The following is a 21,941-nucleotide window of genomic DNA, read 5'->3' as shown; positions in this document are numbered from 1 at the left end:
TGCCTTAAGGTTAGGAATATGTTCTGAAACGAATGTAACTCGTGCATATTGGTGAGACAAACGCGTTGAAAGAGTCCGTTAATCTAGAGAATTCAGCTGCTACAGAAAGTTGTTTGTCTCGAAAAGCCCTGAACAACTGTTAAGACCTTCGTAGCATAAGTCTTTCAATGGGAATTGTAAACGATCCTTACTCTGTTGATCACTGAGTCAATCTTGAACAGTTAATTGCTGGCAATCTTTTGGTTTATACTACATTTGCATGTGCTGCTTACGTTCTTTTCCATTAGCATTTCTGATCTTCAAAGCTTCACAAAAATTACACCGTAAGAGATATAACAAAATGCATAAGGAGTTTTTTCTTCTATTGCTGCTCCTTTATGTACCTGTAATTTATATTACATTTGTGTGTGTTACCTAAATTATTTTCCGCTAGCATTTATTATTTTTAAAGCTTTACAAAAATTAAGCCGTAAGAGATACAATACAATATATTAAGACTGTTTTCTTCTATTGGTTCTTCTTCATACATATATCTGTAAAACTATAAAATCCTCCGACTGATAATTTACCGTATAGACATGTTAATTTTAAAGAATTATTACTGCAAACCGAACGCAAACCGGACACTATGTTATGGGACATTTTGTAATCCATTTGGGGTCCCCATCACCCCTTAAACTATTGAAATATACAAATTTTACACTCTGTATATTAGCAATTTTTTCAGAACATGTTTCCAATCAACCGTTCTGGGGAAAGCACCATGAGGTCTTCCGCACTCCGTGGTCAAATCCTTTAGGAATTCTACTCCTATTCCTTAGCAATATGGTGTCGGGCCGTTTACCATCTCTAAACAGTCGTTCTTCTTCTAAACCTAAACAGTCACATGACACCAAATAGCTGGAAGGCCAAACATAGTCATCTGGCATCGGTCGCCAACACAACTGTTTAATCTCATTCACCCTCTTCTATAGCTACGTACTCTAAGTCCCTATCATAAATCCATTAAAGGCCAAACATCGTTCGATCATCCTTTCTCGAACTCTCTCTAAAAATTCATGGTCATTAACATACATGTGTATCCATATTAACTGTATAACTATAATATCCTAAAATATAAAAAAGATTGAAGATTAAATACACTTTAGAATACATAGAAGTTAATATACATAAATGTTAAATTAGATTCCATTTCTTTAAATTAAATTTATGAAAATATGAATTTGTATAAACTATTATGAGCACATTTTGAGAAGATACATATCTTCAAATTCTACTTGGAAAAGAAATTCCAGTATAACTCTTTAAGCTGTTAAATAGACAATCTTTATTCCTGTGATTTCATCCATTTCATAGGTACGAACTGCTCTAATCATACGAATCTGTGAAGCCGGATTACGTGACCCGTGTCGCTTTTCACCGTCGCGAATCGAGTGTCGTTTTTCGCCCTCAAAAATCTGCGACACGGCGTGGGAAAGTTTTTAAAATGGGTCTGATCCGGGAAAGGGCTTTCCGTTTCGTGCGATTTCGCAAAGACAGAGAGACCCACCTGCCAGACGGCCGTAGCGCTGGAACATTCGCTCCACATCGGTCTTGCTGCACTGGAACGTGTTTAGATTCCCGACGAAAACCCGGGAATTCACCGCCTGTGGGTCCTGCGAATTGGTCTGGTTGCCCACTTTGCTCATCTTCATCGCCTGGAACAGTGGAATGTAACGGACACGGTTTATCGCCGAACGTGATTTGAGTGACGATGGAATGAAAAGTGATACAGTCATTTTATTGCTCCCCTCTTTAATGGAAGCCCTACAACTGGCGAAAGGCTACTGCCGGGAGCACATTTTATGACGTTCATTTTCGAATTCGGATGGGAGCTTGCTGCTATGTTTTATCGATGGCCCTGTTATCATTTAATCTTCTCGATTTTATATGTGTTGCAATACACATATAAGTATTGCTGCGTACATCGAGGCGAATGCGTAGGAATGCTGGATAGAGAAGTGACAAATTACCTCGCATATTTAGGTTCGTTAAAAATATTGTGTCGGGACCAAAGTGTTTGTCTCAACAGAAGTACTTGACCATGTAATGCTTGTTGAAAATAAATTTATTAAAGGTGAAGGAGGAGGAAGTGGTGAAATGCTGCGAAAAGGAGTCGGTTACACACTGTCTGCAAACCTTTTCAAAATTCTGCTTGGAGGTATTAAAATACTAGAACAGTGAATTTAGACTGCAGTTATAATACCTGCTTTAGCTATGTGGAATGGAACATTTTTTAATTCGCTGTCTTCACATTAACAACGTAACAACTACAGCTTTATCTTGATAAAAATTTAGAACTTAGACTCATAACTAGTTACGAGCTTAGCAAAAAACACAGACTAATTGTAAGATTACTTGACACGGTAGAATATAGATCATCAGACATAGAGGATAAGATAGTGAAAGAATAGTTCCAAGAAAATATGAATATGTATTTGAATCACCGGGTTCTTATCAAGACAACTGTACATGCTAACTATACAGGGTATTTGTCAATAGTGGTAAAAAATTTTAAGAAGTGATTGTACATAAGAAAATAATACAAAAATTAAACACGACAAAATTACATTTGAGGCATTCTTTCGGAGTTACGAAGATAATCGTTACCGAAATCAAATTTTTTAGGATTGTCTTGAAATTTTAATTGCATGTTAGATAAGTCTCATGTACGTTTGGTTAAAATTTCAAAGAATTTCACTATCCCAAATTCGGATTGTTTACCTTCAAAGTTTCAATTTTTAACACATAATTCCTTCTCTGAAATGACATTTCTGGTGCTACATCTGACAATTTTCTTAGGATTTTTGTTAAGAAAATAATATATGGTACAAAACATTCATAAGAATTGAATAAAAAAGACATAGAATAGTTTACATTTACTTACTGGTTTACAGCAATGTAAAATTCATAATTTAGCGAAATTCCAAAGAATTTCGACACAGTGTGTCGTAGAATTACCTAGTCAAGGCAAGTCGAATTTTGTTATCTCTCTATCAGTAAATTGTTGTTTTAATGGCAATGATCATCACTGCAATTCGATCAGCTGTCTTTTGCCGCGCACGTGATACGATCGATATTGTAAGACAGTTTATCTGATTACAATTATCTGATTTTAATTGCTTTTAAATAATTAACGAAGCTCTAAACACCAAATCATCATTCTTGATTTTCGTCCTATTTTGACCTCTAGAATCGTATCTTAAAATTTCTGGCATATGTAGCCGAACATACCCTGTATAATCCTGTAGTTCATGATTGTTTTACCATATCATACTGAAAGTATTGAAAAGAAAGAGAAGTTACTCGAACTGGGCCTATTAAATCAATCGACCTTGCTAAGCCCTGTGTATAGAGGTACACACACCACCATGTTGGGCTTTATGTTTAGAGTAGACATTGCTGCTAGCAGAATAGTAGTAAACCCATGCTCCCACGTGTGATTCTACACAATAAAACCGATGCCAAATCTTTAACAATTTTTCCTGACTAAACGGTTCATTTGCGGCATCACTCCTTTCAAAGATTTTTTCTACTAAACGACCTGAATACAATTACGTAGTAAAAAACATAACATTCATTTTCAATCTTACAAACAATTTTGCGGATGAGCTTTTTCAAAAATTTCCACCGACCCAAAGGTGTAGATTCACCCCATTCGACCGTAACCATTAATATTTTTACACCCTGTACTTGGCGTAACTTTTTTTACTTTCGTGAAGCGTTTTTATTGGGAGTGACACTTTCTTATGTTCATGTCAATGTTTTTTTGTATGTATAGATAGTAATTTCCTGTATTTATGTAAACGGCGGGCGAAGGGCGTACAGATGCATCGAAAAGTTTTGTCATATCCTTAGAAACAAATAGTCATAAATAATGAAGCCATTTGCAATTAACTTTAACACGATTCTGCATAAACAACTACATTAATTTGGTAAAGTTACGTGTATAAATGGGTGAGAAATGCGTCTGACTTTAAAACTTATTCTACAGCTGGTACATTATCTACAGTACAATTATCCAAAGTTAAGCTCTGGGCGTGCTAAGTGGCCAGTACATGGACTGGCAGGAACCCAACGTTAGATGTGTATGTCAAGCAACATTGTTAGATTGTGTAGCCGATCGGATATATTTTTATATCTTTAGGAGCAAGTGTATCTTTGTCAGTGACTCGATAAAACAGATTCCTTCATCTGCAAGACACCTTATGTTAAATTGATTACTTCTTGCATATTCTTTATCAACCTAAAAGATTCTGCTACCGGTTCAATATTATGCGGGCCTACAAGAAGTTACGAGGTTATTTAAAACATTGTTTTATCTGTCCTGAACTTGAGTTAAATAAACCCGAGTTGTCCGCCATTTTTCCTGTACGACACGAGCCTCCCCAAATTATCAATACGATTCAACACCCTTGTCAACCGTTACTGAAATAGTGCTAGGTGGCCTCACTGACAAGGAGAGTGCAAAACCTTCGAGTCATTGATTTAGTTCAGATTTTGTACATTGATAGATTTCGTTATTATATCTACTAAAATGTCCATTATATACTCAGATATTCAATATTTTTAAAGATATTCATGACTGAATACTTTGATAAGATTTGTAATAAAATGTATTTTACTTTTACCATATGCTTTTAGTGTGTACTATCTAATTACCTTGTACATAAGTATAAATAAAAGAAAAAAGGAAGTGAAAGAAGAAAAATCTATATACGCACTGAAACAAACTTGGGGTCTCCGTAGTAGTAACTCGACGCTTTACCGTCACGCTAAAATGGTATTTGATCCCACCTTTTATTCAACTACATTTCAACGTTATATTACGACTTCAATCATGAATATCTTAAAAAATATTGAGTATCTAAGTATATAATGGATATTTTAATAGATATAATAACGAAATCTATCAGTTTACAAAGTCTAAACAAAATCGGTGACCCGATGGAAATCAGAATAGATGAGCATTAACAGTATGAAATAAAATATAACTTTAGCAATGAATTTACCAATACCAATTTAAAGACTACTTTTACTATAAAACCTGTAATTTTCAAACTATATCAGTATCAATACTATGCAATCATATTGGGATTTCTGAGAACCTTTCCTTATTCTTCAGATATACACCGAAATGTAAGCTTTAAATAAAACATACTATTCAATATAAGTTACATAATTACATCTAGAAATCGTAAAAAATGAATTAAAATTATCTTATTGTAAGATGAGAGAGAAATGCAAGAAAGAAGAATAAGAAAGAGAACGTTAGCATTAACAATGAACATTAAGAATGTCTGTAAGATATTCAGACTTAATTTTTGTTTTTATAGTAAATAGAAAATATAGAAAATATAGTACACCATCCTCGTATTTCAGATACCTATAACACACGCATATGACACGCTCACGCACACGCACACGCACACGCAAATGAAATAGAAGGAGAAAGAAACACACAAAAAATTGATTTCATTTTAGCAGATATATGTAAAAAAATATACATGTAACTCGAGCGAAACACTAAATGGGTTTTCAGTTTTAATAAATTTATTCTTCGTTATTCTATTTATCCTTGGATAATATAAATTTAACGAAGTAATTATTTTTGCCATCGTAAACTTTTTAAAATTACTGGAACTGTAGAAATTCAAATGTTTAATGAGCCAACGAAAACTTGATATTGCTGAAATTATATTCCACGGTTGTTAGAATTTAATCCTGACCATGCGTAAGGTTAATACATGTTATAAAATTGGACGTTATCCGAATAAAACATTATTCATTGCGAACAAATAGTTCGCTTTACTCACAACCTTGAAGAAGTATACTTATACGTATAATTCCGTATTATATGCAAAATTAAAACTTTTCCCAGGTTTTAATTGCTTAATTTAATTCTCTTGCGCGTACTCGTGTGTTTTATTGGAGAAGAAAGACCAAACCAGTAGTTGATTTAATAAAAACGTCGCATGACCTGAATTTTTATTCCACGCCGCCTGTTTGTCATATTACATAATTGTGTATTAAAAAGACAGATTTCAAATGGAAGTTGACGGTAATCAGTGACTCAATTTTAGTGAGCCACAATTATTCTTTTCCTTTTAAACACAACTTCAACTTTAATTTTACTTGCTTGAAGAGGTATTATAAAGTCTACATTTCTTATCTCAAAATAAAATGTAATTATTATTTCTATTTATAGGTACCACAATTGACGCTTTACACTATTTAAATAATGTAATAAAAAATATGATAGAATTTTTAATGACCAATAAATTCTGTTTTGAATGCAATTTCATATTGCTTTGACCGATACAACAAAAACGGTTAGATAATGAAAAATTCACTGTCCTAGAAGTATTTTTAACACGAATGAAGCGTAGTTCTCCAAGTAGCGATCGGCGCGAATATTTAAACGTCGTTCCTTCGCAAACATTAAATTACAATTGGAGCGATGGTAGGAAAAGTGAAACAAATGCAATCAGCTCAACTGAGAATCGATGAAACTATATTTCCCGGTTAATGAATAAACTGACTGCGTTTGCGGCGATTTAATGAGATTCGCAGACGTTCTTTAAATCGACTAAAGACGGTTAGCAGTCGCGCGGAGAGAACGAAAAATTAATTAACGCGTCACGATTCCGTTCGCAGGGGCTTCGGCTTCGTCCATTGTTTTGTTTTTCCTCGACATAATATGCCACAAAACTAACGAGGTCGTTAACCATGCAAATAGTAATCACCTGCACAGTTCGACAACGCGACGCGACTGTGATTTTCACACAATTGATTAGTCTTACGAACGATCGCATATTAACCGAGCGACGTGGTTAATTGAAACTGCGATGCGACATCAAAGCAAGTATCGTTTTTTCTGGAACCTCGAATGGCGGCGAGGTTCCATCGTGCAAACTTTTAACTATTTGCCACTTGGCATCATTTAATACTGAATCTATCAAGCAGAGGATATGCGCAATATTGTATTTTAATTCATAGGAACTGAACAATAAATATATTTTATTTTGTTGGCGAAGTTACGTATATGGAACATTGAGCGTCAATAGCAGTATTGGATGACCAACTCTCTATCGATCCCTGTTTGAATCACTTAAGGGCCTAGGATCAGATATGTCAGGGCGGTGACATTACCGACAAAATTAGGCAAAAACAGAGGTTTACGCGCTGACGCTTTACGTCCTTATATTGAAACATTTTGAGATGGAAAAGGACTCATTCGATAGAGGAAGGTTCAATCTAGCCCGCTCTGGTCATTATTTAATCAGCTTCTGCTGATGTTCAGTAATATGAGTGTTCAAAGTAAAGCAAAAATCGACAAATTCACAGTCATGAAATCTAAGCATTTTTAGCTAATTTAGGGCTTGTTCTGAGCGAAATCATGACCAGAGCGGGCTAGATTGAACCTTCCTCTATCGAATGAGTCCTTTTCCATCTCAAAACCTTCCAATATAAGGACGTAAAGCGTCAGCGCGATTTTGCAGTGCTTTTTGCGAGGTTAGAGATAAAACAGAGTAAAAAAGTGACAAGTTTAGTTCCGCTTGAACAGACCAGGCGGCGCCTAATCAGGAGGCCCGTGCTGCCCTGAGTTGGCACGCGAGTTCCGAGAATTTGACGTACCACTACACATGCAACTATACGAGCTGCGTGTTTCGTTCATGTCCCACAAGAAGTCCCATGAAAACTCATTCCGAGTGACATTGTAAGGTTCGAACAGAAAGTGAGCTCGGCGGTTCGGACCGCTTCGGACGGCTTCGGAAAGATTCGGAAAGAAGCTTGAAACGCTTAGGTCCAAGTCACCGGCAAGCGCAACGAGGCACGCGCAATCTTTTTGATATAGATATTTTCACGTTTCGACTCGAATGGAGTTTCTTCGGTCAGATCTCCAAAAATTTTTATGAAATTTTGAGGGATGAGTTTAAAGATCAAATGATGACATTCTCTGTGTATTTTGTATGAAAAATTAAATTAAAACAAGTTGATATACAAGCTGATACAATCGAGAAAGAGCGATTCTACATGCAATAATAAACTAAAAATAAAGAATATAAATTGTTTATAATATTTATATGTTCTTAGGTCTGGGTTAGGTCTGGGTTAGGTCTGGATATAAACAAAATAAAAGGAGTCATTGCTAAAAATACATTAATTTAATATGTTTACTTTTTAATTATAATAATTTATAATTAAATTTTCCCCTCCGTTCCCGCCTCTTCCCCCAGGCCAGGATCGCAGTTGCTGCCGCGACCCCGACTGCGGCTTCTCCCATACTTCCGCTTGCAGATTTTCTTTTTAAAGTCCCGAAATTACAATATGAAAAATAGACACATGTTATTCACAAAGTTTACTTCGTTCTTGAACAAAAAATGAATAGATAAATTACTTAGCGCTTTAGCATAAGATCGCCTATGATCTACGTATCTTTTGTCGTCATGCCTCCTCTAAAGCTAGCGCCGACGCCGACGCCCACACCAACGTCGACTCTGACGTCGACGCCGGAGTCAGTGCAAGCTTTAGAGGATGCATGACGACAAAAGATACGTAAATCATAGGCGATCTTATGCTAAAGCGCTAAGTAATTTATCTATTCATTTTTTGTTCAAGAACGAAGTAAATTTCGTGAATAACATGTGTCTATTTTTCATATTACAGTTCTGGGATTTTAAAAAGAAAGTCCGTAAATGGAAGTATGGGAGAAGCCGCGGTCGGGGTCGCAGCGGCAACCGAGATTCTGATGATTATTATAAATATATTAAATTAATGTATTTTTAGCAACGTCTCCTCTTATTTTGTATATACCCAGAGCTAACCCTGACCTAACCCAGACCAAACCGGAAGGAGAAACGAATTGGAAATAATTCGCCACATATACAAAGAGATAACTAAAATTCGTTTACTGTTATTGTTTGTAAGTAAATTAATATGAAATCATCATGAACTTGTTTTAATTGTTTTTTAAAGGCTAGTATCAAGAACGTAGAAAGTGTAAAACTTGTAAGTATATCATCTTTTACATTCAAGTTACATAAACTCGAAAAGTAATTTTTATTAAACTGATTTAGTTTTGCAGATAAACCAGAGTTTCCACTCGAAATATTTTACGAGTGACTCGTGCCGCTCAATGCCGCTTGCGAGCGACTTGGACCAAACCACAATAGCGTTTTAGAAACGCGAGAGTAAGATTTGACATTTGCCTTCTCTCTCGTCTTTCCGAAGCTATCCGAAGTGATCCGAAGGGCCGAATTCACGTACATACGGCTCGTATAGTAGTGTGTATGGTGGAGGGGGAATCATAGTGTGGTTCCATCTCGCATTCATTAGGCAGCCACATGTCTGTGGATAATTTTATTTCTGTAAAGAAAACTGTAACGGCAGATACCGACCAAGAAATCTCGTAAAGTCACGTGACTACCCTAAGCCCTTAAGAGACCTATCTGATAAAGTAAATATAGATAGAGAACCGTCTTGTTGCGTTCAGAATAAATTAGTCATGTCTGTTTTCACTTTATGTGCGAAGTCCAAATATGTTCAATTAGTCACCCTGTAACTAAGAACTTGTAACAATTGAGCAGATCTTTTTCTTGTCCATGTTAGTACGTCGTTATCAACTAGCCTTAAATTGTTTCCGAGAGTCGTATAATTATTGATTACCTATATACATTTCTTTTCAACCATCACAGAATACGACAGCATTAAATTCGATAATTTTAGTCTAATTTTATTAAAGCTTCGTTTAGGCTTCTATTAATATCTGATTAAAAAAAGTATCTTTTCTAGAAAACAATTTGGTGACAAAGGGATAAGTTAGTAGGTGAGCACAATTATGTCACGTTTCTAAGTACATATTAGTGCAGGCGTAATGTAGAGAAAAACTTTTTCAATAATTACAATGTGGTAATTAGCAGGATCATTTTTGTTATTACCTGCATGACGAATCTTAATTTTTCAGATAAATTTTGCAATGTTTAGTACAAAATGTTTGCGTAGAATGCGGAAATTAACAATAGAAGAAACGTAAAATACATGAATGTACCTACTATTTAACCTAATTATTCTGATTCCAATTTCACTTTTTGTACTTGGTAGTACTCATTTCTAAGATCTTTATGTTGTCGAAAATTTTGTAAATTGATATAAGACAATTAATTAAATAATCAGTATATTTATTTCATGCGAGTTATACTTTTATTATCAAATAATTTTATAAACTCTAATTTAATACATAGTATTTACGTAAATATATACAATAGTGTTTAAGAATGTGCAAAAAAGTATAGGTACTTATTTATCAGTAATAAGCGTTTTACTAATAAACTACGAAGAATATTATTGCGAGTACCGGGTACATGGACATTGCTGCTATGCTCGCAACGAAGAATGAGAAGACGGTCCAGGAAGACGTCCCTGAGGCCAATTAAAAAAGAGACGACTGACAGCTGTTAGGGTGAATAGATTAAAAACGTCGAATCGAAACATAAAGCGCTTTTGGTTATTTTATAAATAAAGTGATTAAGTTGAGTAGTGTTAGCATTTACTATGGCATCGCGACGGACGCGAGCTCTCGTGGCGCGTGTGAGGAGTTGCCGGCGACTTCCCGAAAACATAACAATATTATATACGATGATACATCTGTTGACGTTAGATCATATAGTTGTACGCGGAGCCAACCCTTAATATTGGCTTGATTGATATAGATAATTACTAGGGAGCACGTTCAGACAAGGGAAATTAGAGGTTCGTCTAATTAATCTTGCAGCAGGTTTGTCCTTTAATTAGTAAATAACAAGAAGAGCTTCCAGGGACACTTATTGGTGACATTTACAAATAGGTACATTACTCTATTTTAGTTTCTCTTTTCGCTTCTTTATTAGCGCTCTTTTCTCGATATCGAAAAAAGCAGTATGAGATATTTTATGCAATTATATCATTTTTAATTGTAAATAATAAGAAGACTGGTTTCAAAATAATTCTATAGTTAGTAATTGTTGCATTCCGTATAATTATATACTACTTTACTAGATAAAATGTTTCAAGTTTCACAAACATAATCCTTCTGTTTTGTGCATTAACGTTTTACGTACGAAAATTCGTACACTTCATTACAGGTAATAGTTTCTAGTTTATGAATAAGTAAAGCCTTTTCATTTCTTTTACTTTTTGTCTGGTGTGGCAGCCAGCAATCAATGTTTTATTAGAAGAGGTTTCGGAAATAATAACCCAGACGGCACCATACATCCAAAGGACGTCCGTTTCATATTTTATTTACGTTGTTACGTACCGAACATAAAAAAATTAAATTTTTTTTATATATACAACTCGGTTGAATTGCGTCTCGATAATGCAATGCATTTTGGGAACTTCCCTAATCGAATGTAATCCTGGCCTTTGAGTTTATGAAATTAAATATCCCTTTCGGCAACGCGATCAACTTGTTAATATAACGCATTCCTTTCTTGAAATCAACGTGGTCCCATTACGTAGTGTACAGTCTCACCAACGCGTTATCTCACAAATGCGTAGGATGAAATCAGCGATCACATTGTATACGCGGTGATCCGTTCTGAATATAATTTTTTATTTGTTAAATATGTGTAAATGGGATTCGGAATTTTGACACTCCTAATTAAGTTCATACTTTTATAGTTTTTGGTTATTGATAATTTGGCAATATATATATATTCAAATTATTCGATGTGAAATAGTTAATCAATTGACCAATTAAATCCATAGCGTGTGTATGTGTGAGTTCGTGTCTAATTCTTTCTTTCATAAAGAGTTACTGACAAGAGCAAATTCAAAACGAGACGTTAAGATAACTTTAAGGAGATTTTAATAGGAAAAAGAAATTCTATTGGTGAGTCTTCAAAATTAATATTGTTTCCTTCTTTCGTTCTGATAATAATTTAAAGAATAATCATTTTGCAACAAGTGGCAATAATTTCAGATAGTTTAAAGACTGTGGGAATCTCCCTAGTCTCAATTATTTCACAATAAGAGAGAGAATGAATGACTGCTTGTATGTATCAAAATAGTTATTTCTGTTCTTATATTTTTATATATCTATATATTGTAATATCAATCTACACATACTTTTATACATATATTCATTTTTATATACTTTCTTATTGAAACATTATGTTATTCGACTTTTAACTAGTTACACCAATAAATTCAACTTACATACTTTATATTCTTTTCTTTTAATTTCTTTCAGCCTTTAAGCTGTTCAGATTTGTGATACGTTTGATCAAGGATCCGTATGGGACTGTAGCACCACCGATCCCTTTAACTACTCGAAATAATTTTTCAAATTTTATTTAATTCTAAATTTAAATCCTTCTCATGCTCTCTTCCGTGCATTAGAAATTAAAAATATTATAATTGTTAGCGCTCGGGCGTATCAACCCGCTCGGCGCATAACAACGTCCATTTTGAACATCTTTAGGATGTTCGTAAGACTTAAATTTAGGATGCTTTAGAAGCATCCGTCCCGTAAGTTCTACGGGATATTCTTGAGACTTAAATTTCAAGTGTTCTAGAAACGTCCATCTCATAAATTTTGTTAATGTTCGTAAGACGTAACTTTCAAATATTCTAAGAATATTCATCTTGTAAATATTGTACATGCTCTAGATGTCTAAATTTTGGTTGTTCCAAGTACATTCTGGTTAGTTTTGAAGATGGATATCGCGATACATTAACGCGAACGCGAAAATATGATATTTTAGAAACTATAAAATATTGTTTTCATTGAAAATGTTGTCAATAAAGGGACAGGTAATGTACGATAGGCAACACAAATTCCAGTAAGAGTTGCAGTAGATCCGTGGTTTAGAGGCTGGCTACCAGTCCTAAGGACCCAAGTGTTCAAATCCCCGACTGCGGCTTTTTATATTTTGGAATGGAAGAGTTAGTTTGTTACGTCCTGGCCACGTTGTCGGGAATAAATAAATAGTATAATATATGAGCTTTTAGACTCCTGTTGCCTATTCTTAGGATCGTCGGAATTATTCGTGATTAGGAATTATTTGGACTGGTCGTCACTTAAGTACATACGTATAAGGGTACTAAAGGTAGGTTATTTAATTCATATCTCTATTCGGATATAGTGTAGATACGTTATTACAATTATATACCTCTTTTCGAAAGTGCAAAATATAGTTTAAGTTACAGGATATCTCTTTTCGGAGATACAAAATATAGTTTTTAAAATATACTAACTTTTAAATAACTTTTCTCAAATTATAGTTTTTAAAACTAGCTTACGAAGGAGAAGGGCCCTAATGGTTCGGCGTTAGGAGACTTACAAAAATGTCTCTGTTTCTTGTTCTACAGTTTTCACGTTGCGTGGGGCATTGACTAATAACCGTGCACTCGACGGGCTGAGTACTCGATACTTGAGTTCAAAAGACAGCCAAAGGCAAGAGTTACAACAGTTTATAAAGGATTCGATTGGAATTTGTCTGAATGGTGGGGCCGAATGACCTGTCGCAATTGATGCTTACCTCTGCGATATTTACAGCGCATGTTCTGTAATCACGAAGTCATCGGGTATAATTTTGGTTAATTTGGAAAACGATAGTTTTGGTGTTCTTAAGTAAAGTCCCAGCGAGAGCATAGTCTGGTCTTCCTACTTCCTCGTAATCTATCTATTGTATAAAACGTGATATACAGGATGTTTCATAACATGAGGAAACCACTTTGGGTGTCGATTGTTTTTGGGCAGACAATGTATGACAATGTATGTCATATGTTATCAAACACCCTGTATGTACTAGGTGTGTTATCAACACCCATTTGGCATCTATACAGCGAATGAACTGCAGATTCTGACAAAATACCAGGTTACAGGGACACTCGGATTCGGAGCAACGTCAATAAATAATATTATAATTGTAACAAGACAGTATTAGCATGTAAATAGTGAATTAGCGTGTAATAAGTGAATTAGCGTAAAGTCGCGCGGCGATGCGACACGACGATGGGACAGTGCAGGTAAAAAGGATCCGCCCGCGTACAAAGGTAGCGCGCTGCACCCTCATTGGTTGACGCTAGGTGCGAAAATAAGTATAAAAGGCGGCGATTAAGACAAAAATAAGAGTCTTAACGGAGCAGACATAAAGCACGGCACTCCGGTCAACTGAACATAGGAAGAAACGAATCCCCCTAGAGGAAGACGTCAAAACGCACGGCACCTCTAGGTTTCGGCAATCCAAAAACCGTTCAAGCAGACGTAGAGACGGCTCTTGTGCGATTTTTCCTGCCACAACCTATCCTCAACCTCCACGGGATCATACTTGTCGCGTCGTGAACGTTCGTTTTACCGGAAAAAAGCGAAAGACTAACAATATTCTTTTCCGAATAGAACCCATAGAAATTAAGTGATTTGTGTACCACCTAGTGTAAAGTGTTTGTTTAGGTGTTTCTGATTCTGTTTTAATAAATTGTGTTAAAAAGTGTTTACATAATGAATTTTCAATAAAGATGTTTTCCGTTATAAAGTTAATAACTTTTTTGAATAAAAAATTTATTTTATAAATTTACTTTTATTAAAAATCCTAATTTATAAGCAATTTTGTCCACAATGAAACAGTTATATGATATTCATTGAGCTAATTAGATTAGTTTTAATTTTATTTAAAAACAAATTTGGTGCTATGTGGACGTTCATAAAAGATACACAGAGTGTTCCTTTCGAACACTCCAAAAATGTCCTGAGAATGTTGACACAGCACGTCCTTAGGACATCTCATTTTGTAAACTGGACGTTCCTACGATATTTGCAGAACTTCAAGGGGACATGTGGATTTTCTGGGGATGACCTCAGAGTACACAAAATGTCCGCAACAGATGTTTTTTGAAAATGTAAAAAATATTTGAAAATGTTACTTATTTCTTGCCGTCTCGGAGTGTTGCTCCCCTTAGAAGTTGAAATGTGACTGTCGCAGCTCTTGAAAGTCAACGGTTCAAATAATTATAGTCAAGATATACGTCTGTATCCCGCTTAATACTACATAAAATTTTTGTGAAATATTTCCTGTATTGTCCATAGTTTTTGAAATACTTTCACGTTTCCAGATAAATCGAACACATTGTATACATATGTATACAGGATGTTTCAAAACATGTCGAACATTTTTGGAGAGTAGATTCTAGACACAAAGACATTGAAAAAACGTTCATGTGCACATATGTCCGGAAACGTTTAGTTATACGCTATTTCATATTACATACGATGTGATACTTTCTTCAAGATCTATCACGGTGTTTCACTCATTCAAGAGGTCGAACAATCTCTGGGCTCAGTAGCAGCTTAAAGGGAATAGCATTCCCTGCAAACCAGAAACTGCAGAGGCCGGCACTTTATTCAATATAAAATAGCATGTAATTAAAGAACTATGCTTTTCCTGGCATATGTGCATTTTAACATTTTTGATTGTCTTTGTGTCTAGAACCTACACTGCAAGAACGTTTTGTATTTTCCGATACATCCGGTATAAATACTTACTCCATCTCCCCAAAGACTAGTAACAATCTATGAGTAGTAACATTCAAAAAATCCATTATAAAAATTGTCGCCAAATAAAGGAGTACAAACAGCACTCTTATTTTCCAAAACGAGTGCCGTTTTCTTCACAATAAATTAAAAATTACGTGAGAAAAAGCCACGGCTTTCGTAAACAGTTTTGTAATGTCGGACTTACAGTTAACGCGATAATTTCAAAACATTTTTAGCGGCAAAATTATGCATACCTTGGAAAGCGATTGTCTGAAACTTTATTTTAGAAACACAGACTACCAATTTCATAAAATTAATGACTGGAACTATGTTATACGAGTGTGTAGTGAGCACGTGTACCGGAATTATGTCGAATTGGAAAATGTTATCGCATCAGTATTTTTCGTATGGCTAAAATTCTGAACGCATAGTTTTCATAGTTTCGGTATTCCTTTCACCTCGATGCTTCAGGTAATCATAGCAATTCCATTGCGTTCGAGTGAATGCGATATTATCAATACCATTGAATAAAAGTTCTCATTTGCTTCTGACCATTAATGTTTTTAGCGTTGCGCATGATTTTAAACAGGAATCGGAAAAATGGATGACAGCTTTTGATCGATAAAAACGGAACACAAGCGAAACCAATCTCTCCATTCGATTCAGAGTTTGCGAGTAAATGTTTAGAAGAATCGATTCCTATGAACAGATTAAATTGCGCAAGTTTTCACCCTTAGTCTGGTAATTTAATTGAAGCAGGCCAAATAGACTATAGTTTTTCACTAATTCCAATTATGTTTAGAAAAATTCAAATCTACGAATACATCAAAGTGTTTACACAATAGATATAAATAATAATAGTTTGACTTCTTTGCTTTTTTTTTATTAACAGTTTCAATTTCTGTACGGAGATTACTCTACAAATCCAGATACATGAATGTACAAGGTATGTTGCTATTATAAATTTAATGCTCGAATCTGTCACCCAGTTAAACCATATTTAGCATTTAAACTATATTATATAAGTCGAGTATCTATATTGTAACAACCAGCTGCAATTTCGACTACGAAGAAATTAAATTTTAAAAGACAATTTTCCTTTTACATTTAATAAATAATAAGTGATAATGATATCTGAACAGTGGCAGTGATCTAAACCCTTAACTCATAACTCTAACCTCAAATCCTTAAATCGAATCCTCGCGTTAGTGACACGCAACGTGCGTGCGCACACAATAGGACGCTTCCCATTACGCATGCGCACAAAATCAGTACGCATCAGAGCGACATCCTATGGCGTGCGATAGAACACGGATTGACAACAGGATGACGACCGGATGATGACAGCACAAGCCAATCAACAAGCAACGCTCTCTATACGCCTGCGCAAACACCACCAGACGCATGCGCCAAAACCTCGGAATCAATTGGAAGCGCGTATCCTGTAATGACTCCTGAACACGCAAGCGGAACACGACGCTATCCCTACATCGAGGCCACTTATTGGGCCCAAAAGAGGGAAGCAATTTTTCTGTATAAATAAGGTGGCGCCAGTAGAAGCAGATAATGACGGAAGTAGTAGTACGCAGCGTAGGTTTCTTTCTCCGAACTCCAACCTGAACTTCCAAATACATACCGAGGCAGCTTTAACCAGCTCCTTGGTTCCTTCGATCTAGGCAGCTTTAGTCAGCTCCTGGATGACTCCTAACCGAGGCAGCTTTAACTAGCTCCTTGATTACCACTCCGAGGCAACTTTAACCAGCTCCTGGGATCCTCCAAATCGAGGCAGCTTTAACCAGCTCCTTGATTATCACTCCGAATGAAGGCAGCTTTGACCAGCTGCTTGATTACCGACCGACGCAGCTTTAACCAGCTCCTTGGCCTTTTCTAGGTCCACATTGAAATTGATTAACATTGCCATCTGCTCAGATTATAAGTCATTAATATTCCATCGATATAGAACCTCGCGGCAAATATCAGTTCATATATTAATAAAAATCTATCTCATCAAAAGCCTGAAGTTTGTATGATTATAAGAATAGTATTAAGTACTTTATTAGTGTAAAACATTTAGATTAATAAATCATTTCATATTCTATTTTAAAGAGAAATCATAGTCTATGAAATTTATTTCTTAACCGCACGCCACACGAATCCTACTCCCTGTTCACAGGTAAGCCACTCTATATGTGGACGTTTTACGTACTACGACTGACGGTTCGTTACAATATTTTTAATTCGTATGTTTTAAGAATGAGTGAATAAATCGACTATTGTCTGAAGTGGGCTTATGGAGTAGCACACTACATGATAGTGGGTGGAAGAGGCTATACAGACGTAGTTTAAAGATAAATTTCGAGCTTTGTGTGTAAAATAATGAACATTGCCACAGAACACGGTCAATATCCTACGTTGCCCAGCCCTAATTGCATTTGAGATCATCTAGAACATTTATCTTAGCTAGTGAGGAAGCAAGACTGCAGTGCCCAGATCTAATTCTGATTGTGATTATCGCTTCTCGCAGTAAATTTGTATTTTTAAATCATGGCTTCTACCTCTCCACGTATAAATGCTTGAAATATTTTACGCATTTATATGTGTCCTTCTTGATAAAAAATTCATTGATATTAGTAAATTCCCACGATTTCGAAATATCATCTAGATCCGTAAAAGGAATCTTGAAGGAAAACATTGGAGCTGTATTTGTAATATCCCTAGCTAAACCATCAGAAACCTCATTCCCATGAATCCCAACGTGCGCAGAAATCAGTACAATTCAATTTTGTTCACATTTGAATTGTTCTCACAATGGTCATGGAGTTTATTCTTTATTTCGAGAATAAAATGATTAGTCCATATATTAAGAATAGGATGATTAAGAGAAGTTAAACAACTCAGAGAATCCGAGAAAATTACAAATCTTTGTTTAGGGTTATTTAAGATGATGCCGACCGCGTAATTAAGAGCGATACATTTAGCTGTATATATTCATGCGTTTTTATTTGTACTTCTACATAGTGAGATACGTAGGCAGTACCAACAAAGACCGAATCCTTGATTCTACTCCTATCCGTGTATATAGCAAAAGCACCTTTTTTATCTACAAGTTGATTTATCAAAAGGTTGGAATTATCATTACCTACCTACCTAGATTAACTTTACCTACTGCTCGACCAAAATGAATATCTATGGAAACATTATATGTAAATATTATAGCGTATAGAAGAAAAGATATAATCACGTAATCATTATTAAGATTTTGAATACTCTGGAGTAGCAAGCGATTACTAAATTTGCGTTTTCGGCGTTGGTTAGTTCAAATTTTATTTAGCTGCGTAATGATTTTATCGATTAGGAGCTGACTACTAGAATGAATTTTATTCAGGTAGCTGTTGCACAGAAATCTTGAACGTTCTTTTATAAGTTGTACTTTTGACTCAAATAAAAGAATATTAGGTGAAGTACTAAATCAATACCCCAGGGCCAGTCTTATACCAGCATATTGAATTTTCTCATGTTTTTCAATTTGATCAAATTCAGTCGGAAAATAAACAAAACAACCATAGTCTAAAATTCAGCGGACACAACATTTATAGAAGATTATTAGAGTTTTTGGGTGGGCTCTCCGCCAGGTACCTCTGAGATATTTTACAATATTTAAAGCTAGAAAAAATATCTCTTTTCTGTGAGTCAACAAATGTTTCTAAATCTTTAGTGAAATCAGAAGAGAACAATAGGTTGAAAAATCAAGGAGACGAAAACTATGCACGGTCAGACATATTATAAACCGAAGTCTGTGGTATTTTAGTTTCCCGTTACTTTTTATGTACGCATAATTCAAAAAGTACATTGTATTTTAGAACATTAATAAGCTCAGAGATAGTGAAGAATGAAAAATGAAATTACAGCTCCTACATATTATCTACCTTAATAATGAAACATGACTAATTTAATGGTTTACTCTTACTTGCTCCTTTGTAATCTATTTTCCTTTACGCAGTAGAATTTCAATCTTCCAGTGCAAGAAAAATTACACAAAAAACATGGATAAATAGATCGATAAGTAATTTTGCATAAATTCAGTTGCTATTAATATTTTTAATACTTAAAACATTTTAATATTTTCAGGCCAGACTAATTCTTCTATTTTTCTGCAGTTTTCAACAGCTAAAATTTATTACAAATGAAACGTGTTCCTTCGCATTTTAATATTACTGTTCAACATAAAACGACAGAAAAGTGACAGGGCTAAATGTGTGGAATGTAAAAGGTGCGGAACGACTCATGACGAGTGCAAGATAAGGGCTATCATTTCCGTATATTGATTCGCATTTGCAGGAGGCTATCAGCTCCATTATGATACCTCTTTCCTTTACTGCAAAGTGAACCAAATGTCTTGATAATATTCTGTCTATGAAATTGATGCAGAATGAACCATGGCACCTTCTGGTATTCTTGCTGAGATACACTTTACATGTAATAATTTAAGAGTACAGATGTAAAAGGATTAAAAGGAGCGTTTATTAACGATTGCCGCGTGCAGATGAAATAAGAATATATGAAAATCGAAAGAAAAACTCGTCTAATTTTCGAAATAGATTAAAAGAACCTCCCTGTTTTCCCATTAAAAATATTGATTTTTTTTTCTTTATGTCTTGCAACTGATATTTATCTGAAAATTTTAACAAATAATGTTACAGTTTTGTTATGTTTTACTGAAATATAAATCTTATTATTAGTACCACTAAGAATGTCTTAAAACCTCTTTAGCTACGTCGTACTTCAATAAAATTGAAAGAAGAGACGTAAAACATTGAATAATTCCCAAGTCACACATTTCATGCATATTTTAGGTGTTTTTTAGCAATTAATAACTCGGAAGCGATGTCTGAAACACAAATTTATCTATCTTCATTTTGATCTTATTTTAACATGTGAAATCATCCTTTAAAATTTCCGACATCGTCATTAAATATTTTGCACAATAGTTTTAACACATTTACAGTTCTACAACTTACATGTGGGTTACGGAAAGGTGAGCCGAACTGGTTGTGAAGGTTCGAGGCAAGTCTTGCCGATACTCGGCGTATTAAGCAGCCGCGCCAGGGTACCATCTAAGGATAGGGTGACCAGTAACCTGTCCGCAAGGATATGGGTATCTTAACGAATTACCTTCCTGAAAATGGAAGAAGTACAGAGGCCGGAGAAGGAGGAAGGTTTTACACCTTATCTCAGCACTGTAACGATCTGAAACTGAGCTACGAATTCTGGAGATTGGAAGTCTTCAAAGTATTAGGCAGGGAAAGGGAGGGGGGCTTAGAGCAAAGGGAGTAAGATCACGCAAAGGTGAGGGGGTTATCAACATCGTGGGGTGGAGGGGGATTTAGATTTGCTTATTCGTCAAAGGGAGGGGGGGAGCTTTCGACGTCTCTCGGCATAAAATGGGGAGGAGGGTAGATTTTGGAAAAACAAAAGAGACGCGCCAAAAACACTGACGGAACCGATATTGTCGATAGTTCGATCGAAAGACACATAGTCATCTGATCGATGAGACAATTTCGGTGAAATTCAGTTGGCTCGACAACGGAGAGGGTGGGGGAAGATTAGTCAGGGGGGAATGGTACCAGGATAGCTGGGTCCTAGGTCGCGAGAGAATGAAATTTGCAGTAGTTTAGGAAGACTTCCGATCGAGGATAGATTCGTAGCGGTTCGACGAAGGTCGAGTTCCGATTCCTGCAACGGAATCGGTTGCGTCTGAGGAGCCGTTTCGCCCAACGTCATAAACCACGTAGCTTCAACTAGGGAGGAATCATGGCACGGCTTCCATGAGGACATACCCCTGGCCAAAGGCACAGCCTGCATCGGCCCGGGCCAGTAAAGTAGGGGTGATCCGGAGGTTGGGGCTGAGGGTAGGAACGGGTTATTGCCTCCATGTTTCGGCATGAAGTCGGACGAAATTCGTCAGATAGTGGCCTGGAAGTCACACCGGTGATCACTCCCCCCGTTTTGAATTAGTATAAATCGCATACGAAAAGGTGAACATTAATTTCTGGCAAAGTTTTTGTTAGATTTTTGGTGAATTCTGACACAAAAGAGTACATATGTAGATTATGTTCACATTCCCTTTACTTTTTTCATTTGACGTTTTTAATAAATTTGTTAAAATTGGTACCACTATTCAAACTGAGTGAATCAGTACTTTTTGTGAACTGTGAACGTGTCTGTGAACTACGCCTATTAGTGTCCCACGTATCACTGGTAACGACACAGAAATTTGTTTTATCTAAATTGTGTTTCACTAAAAGGCAATATATCAAGGGAGACTCTTCTCTCCAAGACGTGAGTCAGAAGAAGTAACTTTTCAAATCCGTGAAGCTATATTTAA

At 35.6% G+C, this 21,941-nt stretch overlaps 1 protein-coding gene across 7 annotated transcripts in view; it reads right to left on the bottom strand.

The window, feature by feature from the left end:
* The window catches only part of LOC143179230 (uncharacterized), a 590,730-nt gene that overhangs the window by 404,547 nt on the left and 164,242 nt on the right, over positions 1-21,941 (bottom strand). For 6 of the 7 annotated variants that reach the window (XM_076378351.1, XM_076378350.1, XM_076378352.1 and 3 more), the window contains one exon: positions 1,550-1,697. The exons of the other annotated variant lie outside the window; for it this stretch is intronic. In XM_076378351.1, the coding sequence (XP_076234466.1) occupies positions 1,550-1,697 (148 nt within the window). The remainder of the gene's footprint in view (positions 1-1,549; positions 1,698-21,941) is intronic. 7 annotated transcript variants of the gene reach the window in all.

The sequence above is a fragment of the Calliopsis andreniformis genome, chromosome 5 (genome assembly GCF_051401765.1).
Source record: "Calliopsis andreniformis isolate RMS-2024a chromosome 5, iyCalAndr_principal, whole genome shotgun sequence".
In the NCBI taxonomy this organism is placed as follows: Eukaryota; Metazoa; Arthropoda; class Insecta; order Hymenoptera; family Andrenidae; genus Calliopsis; species Calliopsis andreniformis.
The sequence above is the reverse complement of the archived record's forward strand: the minus strand, read 5'-3'. Positions and strand labels throughout refer to the sequence as shown.